The following is a 17,532-nucleotide window of genomic DNA, read 5'->3' as shown; positions in this document are numbered from 1 at the left end:
TACTCAAGTTCACCCTGACTGACGCCGACTCGAACCCAAACCTTTCTGGTCCTAGACCCCACACAAACCTAGGCTTCTTCCCTATCCATTCTCAGTCCCCTTACCTACCCTGAATCCCAACTCCCACCCAGATGGTACAAGTCCTTCATCTGACCTTGACTCCCAGCTTGGCCTCAGACCTTACTCGTGACCCTGACTCTGACCCCAAGGTCTCCCCCACCACTCACTCCACATCCCTGCCTAAACCACGATGCCCTATCAAAGGGGCTGTCCAAGGGGCGCCTGGGTGGCTCAGTTGGTTAAGCGACTGCCTTCGGCTCAGGTCATGATCCTGGAGTCCCGGGATCGAGTCCCACATCAGGCTCCCTGCTCAGCAAGGAATCTGCTTCTCCCTCTGACCCTCCTTTCTCTCATGCTCTCTGTCTCTCATTCTCTCTCTCTCAAATAAATAAAATCTTAAAAAAAAAAAAAAAGGGGGGGGGCTGTCCAATTCAAGCGCGTTCCGCACCCAAGATATTGAAAGAAGGCCAGCTAACGAGAGCTAGGATGTCCTCAGGAACTGGAAAAAAAAAAAAATGTCCAGGAATTTTGCAATCAAGGGTTACTCGACATGAAACGCCGCTCTGGTTTAAAATTCTTGATTAAAAAGCCAGGTCACGCACTGCTCGTGGGAGTGTAAATCGATATAAGCACAAGTCAGGAAAACTGACGAGGTTCCCCCTCCCTAGAACCCAGCACATCCACTCCCGAGCACCGTGGGGAGACAGAGGAGCATCCTGCCCCCCAAGCCCATGGGCACACAGCAGCCCCTTCCCCAAACTGGGAACAAGTCAAGGGCCTATCAGAGGATGGACACAATGTGGTATGTCCATACAATGAAACGCCCCACAGCAAGAAAAGGAAGAAACTCCTGCATCACACGCACCACTGAATCTTGCAGGCACGACACCAAGGGAAAGACATCAGACACAAAAGCGGACAGACAGTAGGATTCCAATTACAGGAAGCTCAGAAACAGGCAAGATGATATCAGATGGCCAAGGTCAGATTATGGGTAACGTCTGGGGGTTGCTGACGGGGAATGAGCGTGAGGAGGCCTGTAGGGGGTTGGAAATGTTTGGTATTGTCATCTGTTTGGTGGTTATGTGGTTCTATACATAGGGAAAAATGCATCAAGCTGCACCCTTAAAATCTGAGCATTTACTGTAGGTATGTTTTCACATAAAAAAAGAAAAAACTTAAAAGCTAAAAAAAAAAAAAAAGCCAGGATACGGTACTATTAAGGCATAGGCTGGTGAGGGTGGTGTGGGGAGCAGGGGCCCAGGATGCTATGGGAGCTCAGGCCCTGCTTCTAGGCACTAGGATGGTGGTGAGTGGCTAATGATCATCTGAGGCACAGGAGAAGGACCCAGGTCCTAGTCCCAGGTAAGAGACCACACTCCTGACTCTGGGACATCAAAGGCAGGAGTCCTGCCTAATCCTGCCTCTAAATGGCCCAGAACTTGGCCCAGCTCCGGGCAACTGCTGATGCTAGTGGGATCCTGCCTCCCACCCCTCCTAGCATCGCTGAGACCCCTGCTCCAACCCCCTCGCCGGCCCCCTCCTCCCAGCCAGTGTCCATCTAGCCCCAGGGAGATCCTTCCCACAACCTGGCCGTGAACCTTTCCACAGCTCCCCATCTCCCCAAGAAAAGCCCAGATAGGGTTTTTAAAGAGGTAACCAAGTTAAATGAGACCATTAGGGTGGGCCTTAATCCAATATGACTGGTGTCCTCATAAGAGGAGGAAACTGGGACGACATAGACACACAGAAAGAAGCCCATGTGAAGACACAGGGCGAAGTCAGCCCTCCCAAGCCGAGGAGAGAGACCTCCGAAGAAACCACCCCCACTGCCACCTTGACCTTGGACTTCTAGCTTCCAAATTTCAGGAAAATTAATTTCTGTTGTTTAAGCCACCCAGCGTACAGTAGTCCATGACGGCAGCCCTGGGAAAATAATACAGCCTCCCACGGCCCTGCCCTCTCACTGTCCTAGCCCTGAGCCCACAGGGCCGTGGCCTTCTGTGTCCCTGTCCTTTCCCACCAGACCAGGGAGCAGGCCTGCTCTGACTCACTGCTGGCCCTCTGGTGTCCCCCAGCTCAGAAGAGTAGGTGTTAAATGTTGGCTGAACGTCCCTCCCTGCGGCTCTCTCTCTACTCGTTCCTGCCTCGGTCTTGCTGTCTCTCTCCCTCCGCCTGGAAGGTTGTCCCCCACTCTCTCTGCCTGGCGACCTCCTACTCATCCTTCAGGCCCCAGCACAGGCTCTGTCCTCTATGACGGCGGCTCCCTCCACCCCAGCTCCTGCTGGCCCGGCCCTCTCCCCTGGCTGTAGCCGTCTGGGCCCCAGTACGTCTTCCCCGTCAGACTAGGACCCCTTGAGGGCAGGTCTGACTCATCTTGGGGTCCCCAACACTGCCCAGCCCAGGACGTGTGGGTTGAGTGCACAAGGGTGCCCTGAGGCTCTGATCTCCCTCCTCCCTCCAGGCCTTAGCCTCTGCTCTTCTCCCTACCTGGCGACCTCTTCTTCTCGATTAGCAAACTCCTGCTCCTTTTGAAGGTCCCAGCTCATACATCACCTCCTCTGTGAAGTCCTCCCTGACTCCTCAGGTGGTTAGTGTCTCTCTCATCTGGGAACCCCCTGCCTCTGCCCCCTAACACACCCTGACCCCCTGGGCAATGGATTCCCCCTGCCCCAGACTGTGAGCTCCTTAGAGCCCAACAGCCCTGGCTGGGACTGTGTCTTTGGAATGAATGAATGCATGCAAGAATCTCTAACAGACCAGGACCCAATCTTGTCCCAGACAAGCCTCTCTCCCTGCTGCTACCCGCCACCTTGACCTTGAGCCCCAATCCCCAAGCAACTCCAACCTAAACCTTTAAAGTAATTTCTGCAGGGACAGTGGCTGAGGAGGCAAAGGTGGCATGAGAGGAAATCTCCACCACTGTTTCCCTTGTTCTCCCTAATTCTTCCCCCCACCCCGACTCGCACACAGCCCAGGCACCCCTGCAGCATTTGGCTGGGTTGACAGCAAAATGGCCAGTGTTGCCCTTTGCCCAAGCCTGTCTTGTTTTTCTTTCCTCCTGCCCCCATCAGAACCCAATCTGAAAAAAGGGTGTCATCATATCATCCCCACCAAGGATGAAGAGGGGACTCCATTTCCACCACAGATCCAAAGCCAAATGATGCCTTAACATCTAAGGGTGTTGACAATCCCCTTAAGAGGCCTGCTGAGGCGCCCGTTCTGCAGGCTGTCGGCCTTGGCCCAGGCCCCTCTCTCTTGACTCTAGAGAAACACTGACACCTATTCCCACCCAGACACTCTGCTTTCTTTTTTTTTTTTTTTTTTTAAGATTTTATTTATTTATTCATGAGAGACAGAGGCAGAGGGAGAAGCAGGCTCCCCGCGGAGCAGAGAGCCCGATGCGGGACTCGATCCCAGGACCCTGGGATCATGACCTGAGCCGAAGGCAGACGCTTAACCGACTGAGCCACCCAGGTGTCCCCAGACACTCTGCTTTCAATGGGACAAGGGAAGACCTGGATATCTGGATTTTGAAAAGCCCCCACCCCTACCCCCACCAGGTGATCTAATATGCTCCAGCTCCCTGGCGCTTTCCGAAGCTCATCTCAAGGCCTCGTTCACACAGAAAGGCTGCTCGGTTATATGACCACAGTCACCCCTCCCTTCTCCCATTCCAGGTAGTGTATAACTCTTTAGAGGGCCAGGCAGGAACAAGCAATGCAGAATTCTACCGGGCCCCTTGAATCCCACCATCCTGGAGTCAGACACACCCAGGGCTACCCACACCCTTGGGGTCACACTCGCTTGCCCCACTGCCTCAGGCCTGGGACTCTGGGTCCCCTCCGCCCTCCCCACCCCTCCCTCGCCCCTCCCTCCCCGGACTTTCACTTCTCCTCTGCATTTCCCCCAGCCGGTTTTAGCAGACTTGGGCCAGCTTCTCGTTAGCACTTACCGAAAACGGGGCTAAATATAGAGGGCCCAAGGGCTGCCCCTCACCCCTCCTGGCCCCTCTTGGCCTGTCCCCTGGGTCTCCTGCCTTCAGGGCCGGCTTCACTCAAGGCTGCGGCTTGGGAGCCCCTGTGGGCAGTGTTCGCACTGCCGGGAACCTCTGTGGGCCCAGCTGGCCCGGTCCCTGCCTCCCTAGGAGCAGCACCTCACACCCCCACCGCGCCACATCTGTCCCCAGGGGGCCTCAAGGGAGTGAACACTTCTGAGCTGTCAGGAGGGAGGGATGGAGAGAGAGGCAGCAGACACAACAAGAGAGGGTGGCCCACAGCTGTGTTGGCAACAGGTAAGGGCTGCCACTTCGCACACACACCACAGCCTCAGCCAGGCAGGGCCCAGACGAGGACGGAGACCCGCAAACGCACACAGGGACAGGTGCGCACAGACCTCAGGCAGGAACAGTTGCGGAGAAGGCATACGCCCAGACGCAATGACAGGGGTAGGCAGGCAAAGCACACACCCAGACATGTGCGTGCACACCTGCACTGACACACGCACACAGACCCCAAATCACACCCCAGAGTCACAGACACACAAATAGACGTACATGTACACACACACACGCGCGCGCGCGCGCCCAGGTCACTCAGATACACACACACGCCAAATCACACCCCAGAGTCACTCACCTCACAGACACACAAATAGACGTACACGTACACACACACACACACACACGCCCAGGTCACTCAGATACACACACACGCCAAATCACACCCCGGAGTCACTCACCTCAGAGACACACAAATAGACGTACACACACACACACACACACACACACGCCCAGGTCACTCAGATACACACACACGCCAAATCACACCCCAGAGTCACTCACCTCAGAGACATACAAATAGACGTACACATATACACACACACACACACACACGCCCAGGTCACTCAGATACACACACACGCCAAATCACACCCCAGAGTCACTCACCTCAGAGACATACAAATAGACGTACACGTACACACACACACACACACACACACGCCCAGGTCACTCAGATACACACACACGCCAAATCACACCCCAGAGTCACTCACCTCACAGACACACAAATAGACGTACATGTACACACACACCAATACACAGAGGTCACTCAGACACACACATACACACGCACACACTCACACCTGAGTTACTCACAGACAGACATACAGATAGATACAGGTGTGCATACACACATACACTCAGGTCGCTCAGATAGACATACACAGAGACACGTACACACACACACACACAGTTACTCAAATACACACAGATGTGCACATCCACATCCAGAGTCACTCACAGACACACAGATTGACACAAATAGGCAGACACACACATACCCAGGCCCCTCAGACAGACATACACACATACGTGTGCACACTCACACACCCAGAATCAGCTCATCCTGGGAGACGGCCGGAGTGGAACCCTGAACCCAGTTCACAGGTGTGGAGCCTGAGCCCAGGCAGGACAAGTGATCTGCCCAAGACCATGCAGTGTATTAATTCATGTCCAGGCAGGGAATGCAGGTGGGCCTCCCAGGCAGGGCAGTTCTGTGAGAAATCCCCAGTCAGGGGTCTAACTCAGTACTGAGCATGTACGAGGCCCCCATTCAACCCCAGACAGGGATGAGTCCATGGTGGAGCAGACGGCATGCGGGTGCAGGTACCCCGGATCTCCGGGTCTACACTGTTATGTGTGCTCACACATACACAGTTGCATATACAGTCACCTCAATAAATAATCACGTGCCATCCTGCAAGTAGTCTTCCCTCCATCACAACCCCCTCCCTCACCTCCTTTGCCTTGTCATAGCCACTCATCCTTCACATCTCAGACCAGACAGACGTCCCCTCCTCCAGGAAGCCCTCTCTTACACCCCACTGGCTCAACTGGGCCAGTCTTCTGGGCTCCCATGGCTCCCTGTGTCTCCAGCATCCCAGCCCTGACCCCTCTACCCGCGCCTCCTCCACTGTCTGGCAACAGGTCTGTCTCCCCCGACTGGGAACTCCAGGAGGATGGACCCGAAACTCCCTTTTTCAGTTGTATTTCCAACACCCAGCACGAACTGCTCAGTAAATATATGTTGTGGAAGGATCCCAGGGATGCAGATAGGATGGCACACGCCAAACCAGGACTCATCCCCACAGACACTCACGAACGTGACACACACCAACACTGCTATAAGGCTGCAAACGAAACAGTCACACATACTGACGCTTGTTGTGTTCCAGGCACTGTGTTAAGCATCTACACACATTATCTCATTCAACCCTCCCATCAGCACTGCTGGGAGATGACTATCATTATGCACAGATAGACACATTTTACCAAGTGAACCAGCAAATACAAATCATCTTGTATGGTGCCTGGCACCCAACATCCACTCGGTCAACTGACAGAGGATACATTTTCAGGCGGTGATAAATGCCATAAAGGAAAGACAAAGCAGGGGCAAGGGGACCGAGAATGGCGGGACTGGTTGCCAGTTCAGACAGGGAGGTCAGGGAAGGCCTCCCTGAGGAGGTAACATCTGAGACAAATGAAGTGAGGCGGCGAGCCAAGAGATCATTGCCAAGGCGAGCCCACAATGCCACACACACATGACAGGCACACTCGGAGGACTCAGAACTACCACTCACAAACACATGTGCACAGAAACTCACACACTGAAAAGTCCTGCAATTCAGTGTTCCCACCCCTTTGCAGCCCCCACCCAAGAAGCCCACCCACTGATCCTCCATATAAGAGCTTGCTACCAACACCAGGGCTCCGTCCTCCCTCACCCCCCCCCAGAGCCCAGAACACTGCAGCACAGATGAGGGGGGAGATGAGAAGCCCCCAGGTGTCTGGAGTGGAAGGGAAGGGGAAAGAGGAGCTGAGGGTGGGGACCGGACCCAGGGAGGGAAAGGGGGAGCTGCTGAGGTACAGAGTGAAAGCAAGTAAGAGGAGACAGCTAAGGAGGAAGGGCAGGACAGGCAGAGGGCGCTGGCCCCAGGCCCCTTACCTGGAGCCCCCATGCTGGAGTGAACCATGCTGCCCGCCCCGCAGGGCTGGGGGAACAACTGTGTCATCTCCCCGCCCTCTCTGGGGGCCAAGCCCTCTCAGCCGGAAGTCACCCAGGGAGGAAACCACAGTGTCCGCCCCCTTCAGAAGGGAAAATACTCTGGCCCAAAGGCCCACCTCAGCAGGCGGCGGACCCCAAACCATGTGTGTGTTGGGGAAGTGGGGGTAGTGGGGCACAGGATAAGCAGAGTCTCTGGGAGGTGCTGCAATAGCAGCCCCAGCCCTCCAGCTGCCTCCACCAAGGCAAACACATCTGGAACAGGGCATGTGGGTCTGGGAGAGAGGATGGGCCCATGACAACAACAACAACACTAAACCCTGGCTAGAAGTTTTTTTTGGGGGGGGGGGGCTTTCCCAATGCCAGGCTTGACAGGCGCACTTGACAGGCACCATCTCTTGAGGTGATCACTATTTGCCCCGTTTTACAGACGAAAAGACTGAGGGCCAGAGAGCTGAGGTGGCCTTTCCGAGGGCCCAGAGCCAAGAAGTGATGAAGCCAAGAAGCAGAGCGGGAGGAGACGTTTATGGTGGGCGTCCTGCAAGGCTGTGGGAGCGGAGGTACCCAGCCACGCACCTGTCCCCAGGTGAGGCGTCCGTCCGCTGACAGGAAGCGGTGCCCGTGGGAAGTGGCAGTGCGGGCGACGGGGCGGGGCCTTAGCCCAGAGTGGCAAGACGTCTGCCAGGGGGCAAATGCGGGCGCCCGAGACGGTTCGGGTGAGGGGAGCCCCGGGGCCCCTGACTGCCCGCAGGCCTTTCTCAGAATTGCGCTCCCGGCCCAGCATTTCCCTCCGCGCCCGCCAGAGGGCGGCAGCACCCAGCCAATAGGCCGGAGGGCGGGGCCGGCTGCGGAGGAGAAAGCCCCTCCCTCCGCTCCCCTCCCCGCCCCCCCCCCCGCCCCCGCGCGCACACCTGCGAGGGTCACACAAAGGCGCAGGACTCCCCGCGCACCGCGGCGCAGACAAAGGCGCGGCCGAGTCCGCTGCCCTCTTCCTCCTGCCCGCGCCCGGTCCGAGGCTGTCACGCCACCTGGCGCCTCCAAACAGCCCGCCGGCCCGCGCTAGGCCCCGCAGGACTCGCCGCGCCCACGCTGAGGGACGCCCCCAAACCACACGCGCGCACACGGACGCCTGGACTCACCCAGACACATACACTCAAGTATTTACACACATGGGCCCCAGCACTTCACACACACATGTGCACACGCAGACACACGGGAACCCTCCTCTATGCGCCCAGGGTCTAACACCAACCCTCTCTACCCACCATGCGTGACTCCTGTGTACAGAAACCCCTCCGCTCCCTCACGTGGGCACAAGGGCACATCTACACCTGTGTGCCCAGGCGCGCCTCCGGCCATGTGTGCCCACGCTCACACCCATGCACACTCGGGCAGGACAGAACACACAGGCAGACCTTCATGAGTGCCCTTCCTCCTGCACACAGGCTCTGTGCACCCAGACACGCCCAGGCAGGCAGGCAGGCTCACTCATTGGGGATGACCGGCACATTTTACATCTGTACACAGAGGGGACAGTTCCCAGCCATCTACACTCCACAACATCCCATTTGTAACAGCTGTTTCATTGAGGAGATCCAGAGACCACACAGCATCAACCCAGCTTCAACTCAGACCTCCCGCCTCCTAGTCCACCCCTATCTCTCTTTCAGATGCAGGGTTTCTGTACATGAGGGCTTTCCGGACAGCAGTCTGGCTGGTGGCAGTGAGTACTGGAGTCTTGTCTTGACCCTGTAGGTTCTGTTTTGATTTAGGATTTATGTCTTGAGGGGCTTGGAAATTAGGGTCACAAGGACATTATGGGGGGCCAGAACCCTACCAAGCCACCCCCGTGGTCCACCACAGACATAGTCAATGTCATCCATGTCAAGTACATGCTTTTGGACACGACTGGGTGTCAGCCCCTTAGGGTGAGCACGAAGAGAAGTACCACCCATTTCTGGCACTGCCCTCCCAGGTCTGTAGCTGAGTGGGGAAACGAGGGAAGGCCTCAAGCACTCCCCCCAGGGATAAAATCGCCCTACACCTCATGCCTCCCAGGCTGACTGAGTCCCTGAGCTGGAGTCAGGAAGTGAAAGAAGAATGGGTCTGAGATGTCTGCCTGCTGGGAGAGGACAGAGGGATAGAGTTTGGGGCCACTGGGTGGGGAAGGCCTGGCAGCCAGGAATGGGAGGCCCAGGCAGGGCGGGTAGTGGCCTCTCAGCCAGAGAAGAGGCCTCAAGCCATGTTGAGCAAGGCAGGTAGAACATGGGAGCTGGGGAGCAGTGGGGGCCTCTCGGGGTGCAGGGAGCCTGGGAGAGAGGCGGTGCAGGGGAGGCCAGGCTGGGCTCAGGGCTGAGCGGTAATTAAAGGAGACGTAGGGGGCTCCCCAGGGCCAGCGGGGCTGGTAACTGACACGCGGGCCCCATTGCTCTGCTCATATTTCTCACCGGATCGATACGTTTGACTCCCGACAAGACAATAATCGCTTGTACGCGGCTGGCGAGTCGATCAAATACATTATTAGAGCGAGGTCCCCGGGGGCCCGGCGGGGAGTGGTGGGGGGGCAGCAGCCAGCCCACCGGGGACAGCAGAGCGGGATTCTTCACCCCTCAGGGCCCCCAGCCATGGCCTCTTCCTCTCTGTTGCCTCTGGGGACCCTCTCTGTGGCTTGGTTCCCCAGCTTCTTTCAGGATTCTTGCTGTCTCTGGTGACCTCTCCACTCAGCCCCCAATACGTCCCTGCTCTGCGTGGGGACCCAAGGGGTCTTTCTCCACAAGTGCTGCCTCATCTGTAGGGCTGCATGTGTGGGAGCTCAGGAGGCCCCTCAGACCCCCAGCTTGGCAGGAGATAGGGAGACAGGGATGCAGGCCACACTGAGTCAAGAGCTGGGCCAGGAGAGGAACTGGTGATTCATTGATACCAACCTTCCTCTGCATCTCAATCCCTCGGCCTTCAGCAGAGAACAGGCTGAGCAGCCTTTGGGAGGCGGCGGGGCGGGGGGGGGGGGGGGGGGGGCCGGGAAAACTGGCTTAGGGACCCAAACACATAGGAAAACAGGATGAGAAAAGCAGACAGACACAGAGTCAGAGAGGTGTCTGGCTAGTCCTACTGCAAGGCCACCGTCCAGTGGGCCTCAGATACTCACGAACCAAATCGAGCCTTGTCCTGCGCTGGGCACTGTTTGCCCACCTCTTCCCCCACCTTCCTGATGTCTGGGCTTGAGCCTTCATTTTCTGTTTACACACCTGCTTCACCCTCCGCCCTGACCTCAAAACTGCTTCTCCAGTGGCCATAAGTCAAGGTCAAGCTGCAACTACCCCATGATCTGCTTCGGAGCACCCAGCATCCAGGGACTTAAAAATATTTCTTCTTCACCATCATCATCACCACCACCACCACCAGCAGCAGCTCTGTCTGCTTTGTGCTCATTGAGCCAATACATTATTTCTAATTTTCATGACAATTTGCGAAAGTAAGGTCTATGATCATCTCCATTTTACTGATGAATTAGAGCTCAGAGAGGTGAAGTCACTTGCCCCACGTCACACAGCATGTGAATGATGGAGTCAGGATTCAAACCCAGACCTGTCCTCCCCACAGCTTGCTCTGTCTCTCTACTGCATCATGGGCCTCCTTCGAGCTTTGAAATGCTCCCCGTCCTCCAGTGGACAGCAGGAAGCCCGCTCAGGAGCACCAAATCCCATCACGGCCCACAGCCCCACTCCTGCAGCCCTTAGTCTTGATATTCAACAATGCAGTGGACTCCCTCTGACTCATCAGCTCCTGGCTGAAGGTAGGCCATCCCTTCCATGTCCTTCGATTCAAACTTCCCTCCGTGTCCCTTGGTGCCAAACCCTGGGCTGGGGCTGAGGACCTAGAGATGAGCTGGGCTGAAACCTGCCCGATAATCTGATGGAAGACAGAGGGCGCTGTGGTACAGAAGGCTTGTGAGCAGGTGGCATTTATACAGCAGTCGGGCCTTCGTGAGGCAAAAATGTGGGGAAGCGCACTGCCGACAACGGGAACAGAAAAGGTGGAAAGGGAGGTGCGGATGGCTTGGTAAAGGGCAGACAAGGCGGATAGAGGAGACAAGGTGGAGACGCAGAGCCAGACCCCAGGGCCTTGCAGGCCAGGCAAGCATTTTGGATTTTACTGCAAGCACAGTGGGATGCCACCGAGAGGGTCTTAAGCAGGGAAGTGACGTGGTTCTGTGAACGTTTTGTGGACAGTTTGGGCCACTGTGGGAGGCCAGAATGAAGGCTGGAGTGTGAGGGAGGTCAGCCATGAGGAAATGGGTGGTGTCCAAGTGAGATGGAGGGGATGATGGCTGGGACCAGGGTGGTGGGGGTGGGGGAGAAGGAACACGTGTTCCTAGAAACAATTTTGAGAGTAGACCCAACAGGATTGGTGATTTGCTGAAGGTGGGGTGGAAGTGGGGGGAGGAGTCAAGGATGAAGCCCAGGAACGCAGAAGTACCTTTCCCCACCTTCGAAAGGTTGAAGAGAAGGGAGACCTCAAGCTGGGATGAGAAAGATCTGGGCAGGGTGCCATACATGCCTTGAGGCTGGATTTGATGTTGTAGGTGGAAGACTTTTGAGCGGGGACAGTGTGTGTGGAGATCCGTGGCATGAGGACAGGCTGGTGGGTGGAATCTGGAGACAGGATGAGCAGAGAGAAGACTGGGACAATGGCCGAGATGACAGGGAGGTTGGAGCCATGAGAGTCCACATTCACGCAAGATTCTACAGGACTCTTGTGGGCCTGTAGATGGATGACTGGGCACGTGGCCGGGTAAATACTGAGACCATCACCGGTAGACAGTGGGAAGGAAAGCAGATGCCCAGGTCAGTGCTGGGAGCAAGATCAGGAAGAGGCATGTCAGAAGCAGCGAGGTCTATGAACCAGGAAGCTGGCAGATGCTTAATAAATTCACATGGACACAGAATTCCTTGCTGTATCACCCTCAACCCTGTGACGCCAATTTCCCAAAACCTGCCAGAATTCCCAAGAGTTCACCTCAAGTAAGAAGAAATCAAGAAGCACTGTGATATGACTTCAAGAAGACAAAAGTCACGAGACCAAGCAGATCCCCATTCTGAACTGGCCATCTGGTGACCTAGGGCAGCCCCTTGCATGCTCTGGGCCTCAGTTTCCCCATCTCTAGGTGGGAGGTGGGCTGGAGGACCTCAAAAAGGCTTATTCCAGCTCTAACAATCTCTGCTTGAATGAAACAAGAATGAGCAAGATAATCTGATGGATCAACTAGCTATAGGACAAATACAGGGAGACAAAGGGAATGTATTGCAGGCTTATTCTAAGGAGGACCTGGTTGAGGATACGCAGGGCTCCATTGACTTCTCACCTTTTATTAGGGTCTTTTGTTATCCCCATTTTAAAGAAATGAGGGAAAGTGAGGGCCATGGTCACAGGCTGGGGCACACCCACAAGCTCTTTGACCCCAAAGCCTATGCCTAAACTGCTGTGCTGAGCTCACTGCTCCTCCTCCTGGCTTGTACATGTCTCTCTGAGATTGTAGGTCCTCTGAGAATAGGACCCTTGGCATCTATTAACATGTACCCACCAGGGCCTCCAAGGAGGCTAAAGAAGCAGGTGCCTGGCCCAGGGCCTTCCCCTGACAAGGCACCGCCCTTGGCTCAGGAGCCTCCACCCCACCGACCCCCATGCTGTCCACACCAGTCCAGCCCAGACTTCCCATCCTCCAGCATGACTCAAGGCCACCGCGATCCCACAGGCAGGGTGGGAGCTGTCCAAAGGCTGAAGCACAAGGTCCACCGTCCTTGGTCCAGGGGCTCTCCAGTAACTCTGCTCTGCCTCTGGGACAAGCCCGGTCCCTGCACCATCATGGCCTCCTGGGCCCTGCAGGCCTTCACCTCTCTCCCATGGAGAGCACCTCACACCAGCCACACTGGAGGAAGCTGAGTCTGTCCCCACCGCGGGACCTTTGACCTTGCTGAGCCCTCCCCTAGAATACTGCTCCCATCTCTTCCCATTCCTCTTGTCCTTGAGAACTCAAGTCAAAGGCTGCCTCCTCCGAGAGGCCCTCCCTTAGTCTCTCTCCACAACATCACCTGGTTTCACTTTCTTCGTAGTGCTCTCTGGAACTCAACTATTTTCCACTTGTTTTACTGTCTGGTTCCCCCTCTGAAATGGAAGCTCTCTGAAAGCAGGTGTCTTTGTCTTGTTCATTGTAGTATTCCCAGCCCCTAAAATAGGACCTGGCACACAGAAGGTGCTCCAGCCCTTTCTGCTGAATGAATAAATCCCTCTGGGCTCCCAGAGCCCACAGAATGAAGTCCAAGGCTGGCTCTCCAAGCCCAAGTGGGTGAGGGCCTCTGCCAACCTGGGCAGCCATTTTGCCCTCAGAGCTCGCCTTCTTCCTCTGGTCAACACCTTGGATTCCCCTACGTGCCCGGCCTTCCTGCCTCCTTTGTCAGCCTCGGCTCAAATCTCCCCTCTCTGGAAGCCTTCTCTGACACCACCAGAGGCCTGATTAATAGTAAATGACCTCGTCTTCCCATGGTCCAGGCAGCATTCTGGGCTTTAGCACCAACGGCACTGCATTGTAATTACTTCCCAATGAGGCTGCCCCACAGGGCAAGGCTTGACGGCAGGGTGGGGTCCGATCCGTTACTGTGGAGTCAGAGCCCAGCACTGGGCCTGCAGGCAGGCAGGGCTCCAGGGATGTTCATTGCATTAGGGCACCCTGCAGACTGTAATTATCTGTACAGCGTAGATAAGCCCTGGTTTAGGAGTCAGCCATATGAGGATTTGCAAACTGGTTCCTCCACTCACTTGCTGTGTGACCCTGGGCAAGTGAATTCACCTCTCTGAGCCTCAGGCTCCACCTCTGTGAAATGGGGGCAGTACCATGGGCTGACAGGAATGTCATTAATCTTAAATGTAATACTTGCCATCATTCACGAAGAGTTCAGCAAGTCCACAAAGTGTTCATCACATCAAGGTTTGAAAGAGAGGAAAATCAGCAATACCTGGATGCCACCAATAGGACAGTGGCTGAGTAAATTAAAGTATATTCATCCTCAGTATGTGGTTGTGAAAGACAATGACATAGACCTTCAGATGTGGGCCTGGAAAGTTCTCCAAGCCACTGCTGAGTGAAAAAGCACATTGCAGAAGGATTTATACAATTTAATATCATTTAGGTAAAACGTCTACAAACACTGCCACACATTTTCTGTGGGTGCGCAGGTAGCAACAAAAGTAGAGAGAAAGGTCTGAAAGTAACTGACTAATGACAGTTACCTTTGGTGAGAGGACCGGACCGGGGGGAAGCAGAGTGAGGGGACCAGACTGGGGAAGCAGAGGGTTTTTAACCTTTTCTGTTATGGTTTTGGTTTTTATAATCAGATCGTATTCATTTTTTGAATTAAAATTAGAATACATTAAATGAGACATTGGTGGCTAACTACAAAGGAAAAGCAAAGAAATGGTTATCCCCAAAGTGAGGACAGTCGTTACTTCCAGCAGGGGTGGGGGGTATTGTTGGAGAAGGGCCACGTAGGGGTGGGGACTGCTGGAAGCTGGCGGGCCTTCTTGATCCCAACCCAAGTGGTGACAGCAAAGATGTTCGCTTAATAAAGATTGATTAAGCTGTACGTTTATGACGCATCCGCATGACTGTGCTTCCTGAGGGCAGGGGCCAGCTCATACACACCATGCTATCATCTGCTCTCCACCCACCCCTAATTCACTGCACAGAAGCAGACCTTCACACAAGTCCTTGTTCAGTAGGGTGCGCCCCATAGCTGCGAGTGCTTCCAAGGACCAAGCCGCTGTCCAGGGTACTAACGGCCCAAGCCTGGGATCTGACCAAATAAATATGCCAGCTTCGAGACTCCTCATCCTAACTGGCCACCGCTCAACCCTGCCATGTGACCCGACCCCAGCCTGCCTCTACCACATCACCTTCCATCGTGCATCTGCCGTGCCTCAGGACCTTTGCTCGCGCTCTCCCCCTGCCTGGTGCCACCTTTCCCCAGATGTTCTCTGGTGCATTCCCTCATTCCCGGATTCCACTTACATGTCTTCGACACAGAAAGGTCTTGGTCATCCCGCCTCACGTTAGCCTTTCCTCTCTTCCCTTCTATCCTCTCCCAGCACTTCTCGCTGCCTAATACTCAAGTTTTCACGGGTTATGTGCTTGTTTATAATCTGCTTCCCCCCACCTGAATGTCCATGCCAGGAGGACAGGGAGCCTGTCTGTCCTGCTCGGTTTTATGTTGCCTTTTAAAAGGGCCTCCGCTGCCCAAAATTGCATTAATCATAAGCTTCGGTTCACCACATACTCCCACTGTTGGCTGGGCAAACCCCCTGCCATTATTTATTTGCTTATTTCATTTATTTTAAATAATGTGTTCCCATGAACCCGCCATTCAACATTCAGAGTGGAACCATGCAAATAATCACTCTGACTCTTGCCTGACTTATTCACGCTATGTCCCCAGCGCCTGCCACATAGGAGGAACTCAGTAGCTACTTACTTAAGAATAAGCTAAGGGACAGTGACCTCCACATGCAAAATGTAGCTAATGGGAGTGCCTGCCTGGCCTCCCAAGGAGACAGATGGGGGTGGAGAAGAAATCAAAGGCCAGGCCCTCCACTAAGCTCCCCTGTCCTCCCTGGTGCCCCCAGCCCCTGCTCAGCCTGGCCCAAAGCCTCTTCTGTGCAATTCAACTCTACAGCTTTACGGAGGGCCCACTGTGCCAGGAGCTGAGGACACCGAGCACATCAGCCCAGGACCCTGCCCGTGAGGAGTTCTCAAACTACCATGCAGGGGGGCCCCCGGCAGTCTGCTGCTATCCTAAACAGTAAGACGAGCCAGCCGGCGCCTGCTTCATGCAGGCATGTGCTCTGTGCTCTCCTTGCATCATTTCTTGGCATCTTCCCAATGAGCCAATAAAGCAGGTGCTGTTCCTTTCCCCTCTTTCCAGAGGAGCAGCCTGAGGTGGGCCAGAGTGGGCAGGGACTCGCCCAGACCAGGAAGGGGCAGGGCGGATTCCAGAGCCCGGCTCTCCCTACGCCCAGGCATGCTCCCTGCATTTCTGCAAAAGCAACTAGCACGGCGGAAAAGGTGTCCACTTTGGAGTCACATAATAGGTGGTAAGGTAAGGTCCCAGTGGCTGGGTTCAGTGAGGAACTGGCAGGGGTGTCCCGTGGGCCAGCTATCCCTTTCACGAAGGGCCTCATTGAACAAGACTCCCATTTTTGACTTTACAGTTGGGTGACACTGCCAGACCACACGACCTGGGGGACACTAAGAATTTTGTTTTACTAAATCAAATAATTTAATACATGACCTGGCAAATATTAGTTATTTGATATGTTGTTGTCATTGAGAGCACAAGTCTATAAGTCCATTTTGGTGTTCCTTTATTCTCAGCATACTGGGAAACTCAAAAAGTAGAAGTGGGTCCTGGGGTTCTCTCAGCCTCTATGAAGCTTGCTGAGTCCTTGCTGTGTGACTTCAAGCAAGCCACCCAGCCTCTCTGAGCCTCTCCTGGAACTGTGTGGCCTCTGCGCAGCATCCACAGAGGGCCTTGCCTGCAGGAGGTGCCCCACAAACATTTATTCGGAGGTGTTTAACTTGATGGAATCGGGTTGGCCCACATTGTATGAGACAGTCCCTGCCACAGTGGAAGCAAACTGTGAGCTCTGGACACTTGAAGGAAAGGATCAAGGGACATGTGTAGGTTTTTGGTGTGACAACCATTTACCGATTTGGGATGATTTCTAGGGAGCTCAGTGTTAAAGGAGGTATCCTGCACCCACTGGTTAGAAACACTTTCCACTCATTTTCTCATTGAATATTCTCACTGAGTGGTTCTACAAGAGAACCATTATCAATATGCCCATTTTACAGATAAAGAAACTGATGCTCAGCAAGGTCAAATCATTTGCCTGGGCTGACACAGATGGAACCAGGGTCAGTACCCAGGCAGTTGGACTCCAAAGTCTTGTCGCCATCCATCTGCTTTACCTCTCCCCAGACCCTTGCCCACCTCTTCTTCCCTTTGGCCTGGGCCTGCACTTGCTGTCTGAGACATCCATGTGCCTTCCATCCCTGTTCCGGCTATGGTCTCCTGCCAATAGGAGCCATTCGCTAAGAGCTTCCATGTTGGTTGCCTCCCTGAGTCATAGCGACACTGGGGTGCACACTGAACAGTGTCCCCGGGGGCCCCAGTGCATCCTCCAGGTTCACACAGCAAGACCAGCTGTGAGGACAGCAAACACCTGTGGGCCGACTTGCCCCTGTACCACCTTGCTCAGAGCTCGCCGCCTCTGGGCAGTATCCCAAGAAAGGCCTCTCAGTCACCTCTATGCAGGACCTCTGTCCGGCAGTGAACTTCTCCTCAGTGGCTGAAAA

General features: G+C 54.9%; 1 protein-coding gene across 3 annotated transcripts in view; it reads right to left on the bottom strand.

Moving 5' to 3' along the window:
• POU2F2 (POU class 2 homeobox 2) overlaps positions 1–7,151 on the bottom strand; it is a 36,005-nt gene extending 28,854 nt beyond the window's left edge. For 2 of the 3 annotated variants that reach the window (XM_064581576.1, XM_064581577.1), the window contains exon 1: positions 7,071–7,115. In XM_064581576.1, the coding sequence (XP_064437646.1) occupies positions 7,071–7,098 (28 nt within the window). In that variant the 5' untranslated portion in view covers positions 7,099–7,115. Of the gene's footprint in view, positions 1–7,070 lie in introns of all 3 variants that reach the window. The other variant, XM_064581575.1, reaches the window with a different exon arrangement.
• Positions 7,152–17,532: the final 10,381 nt, after the last annotated feature.

The sequence above is a fragment of the Mirounga angustirostris genome, unplaced genomic scaffold (genome assembly GCF_029215605.1).
Source record: "Mirounga angustirostris isolate CCGP_5_RB_7025 unplaced genomic scaffold, mMirAng1.0.hap1 SCAF_16, whole genome shotgun sequence".
Lineage (NCBI taxonomy): Eukaryota > Metazoa > Chordata > Mammalia > Carnivora > Phocidae > Mirounga > Mirounga angustirostris.
The sequence above is the reverse complement of the archived record's forward strand: the minus strand, read 5'-3'. Positions and strand labels throughout refer to the sequence as shown.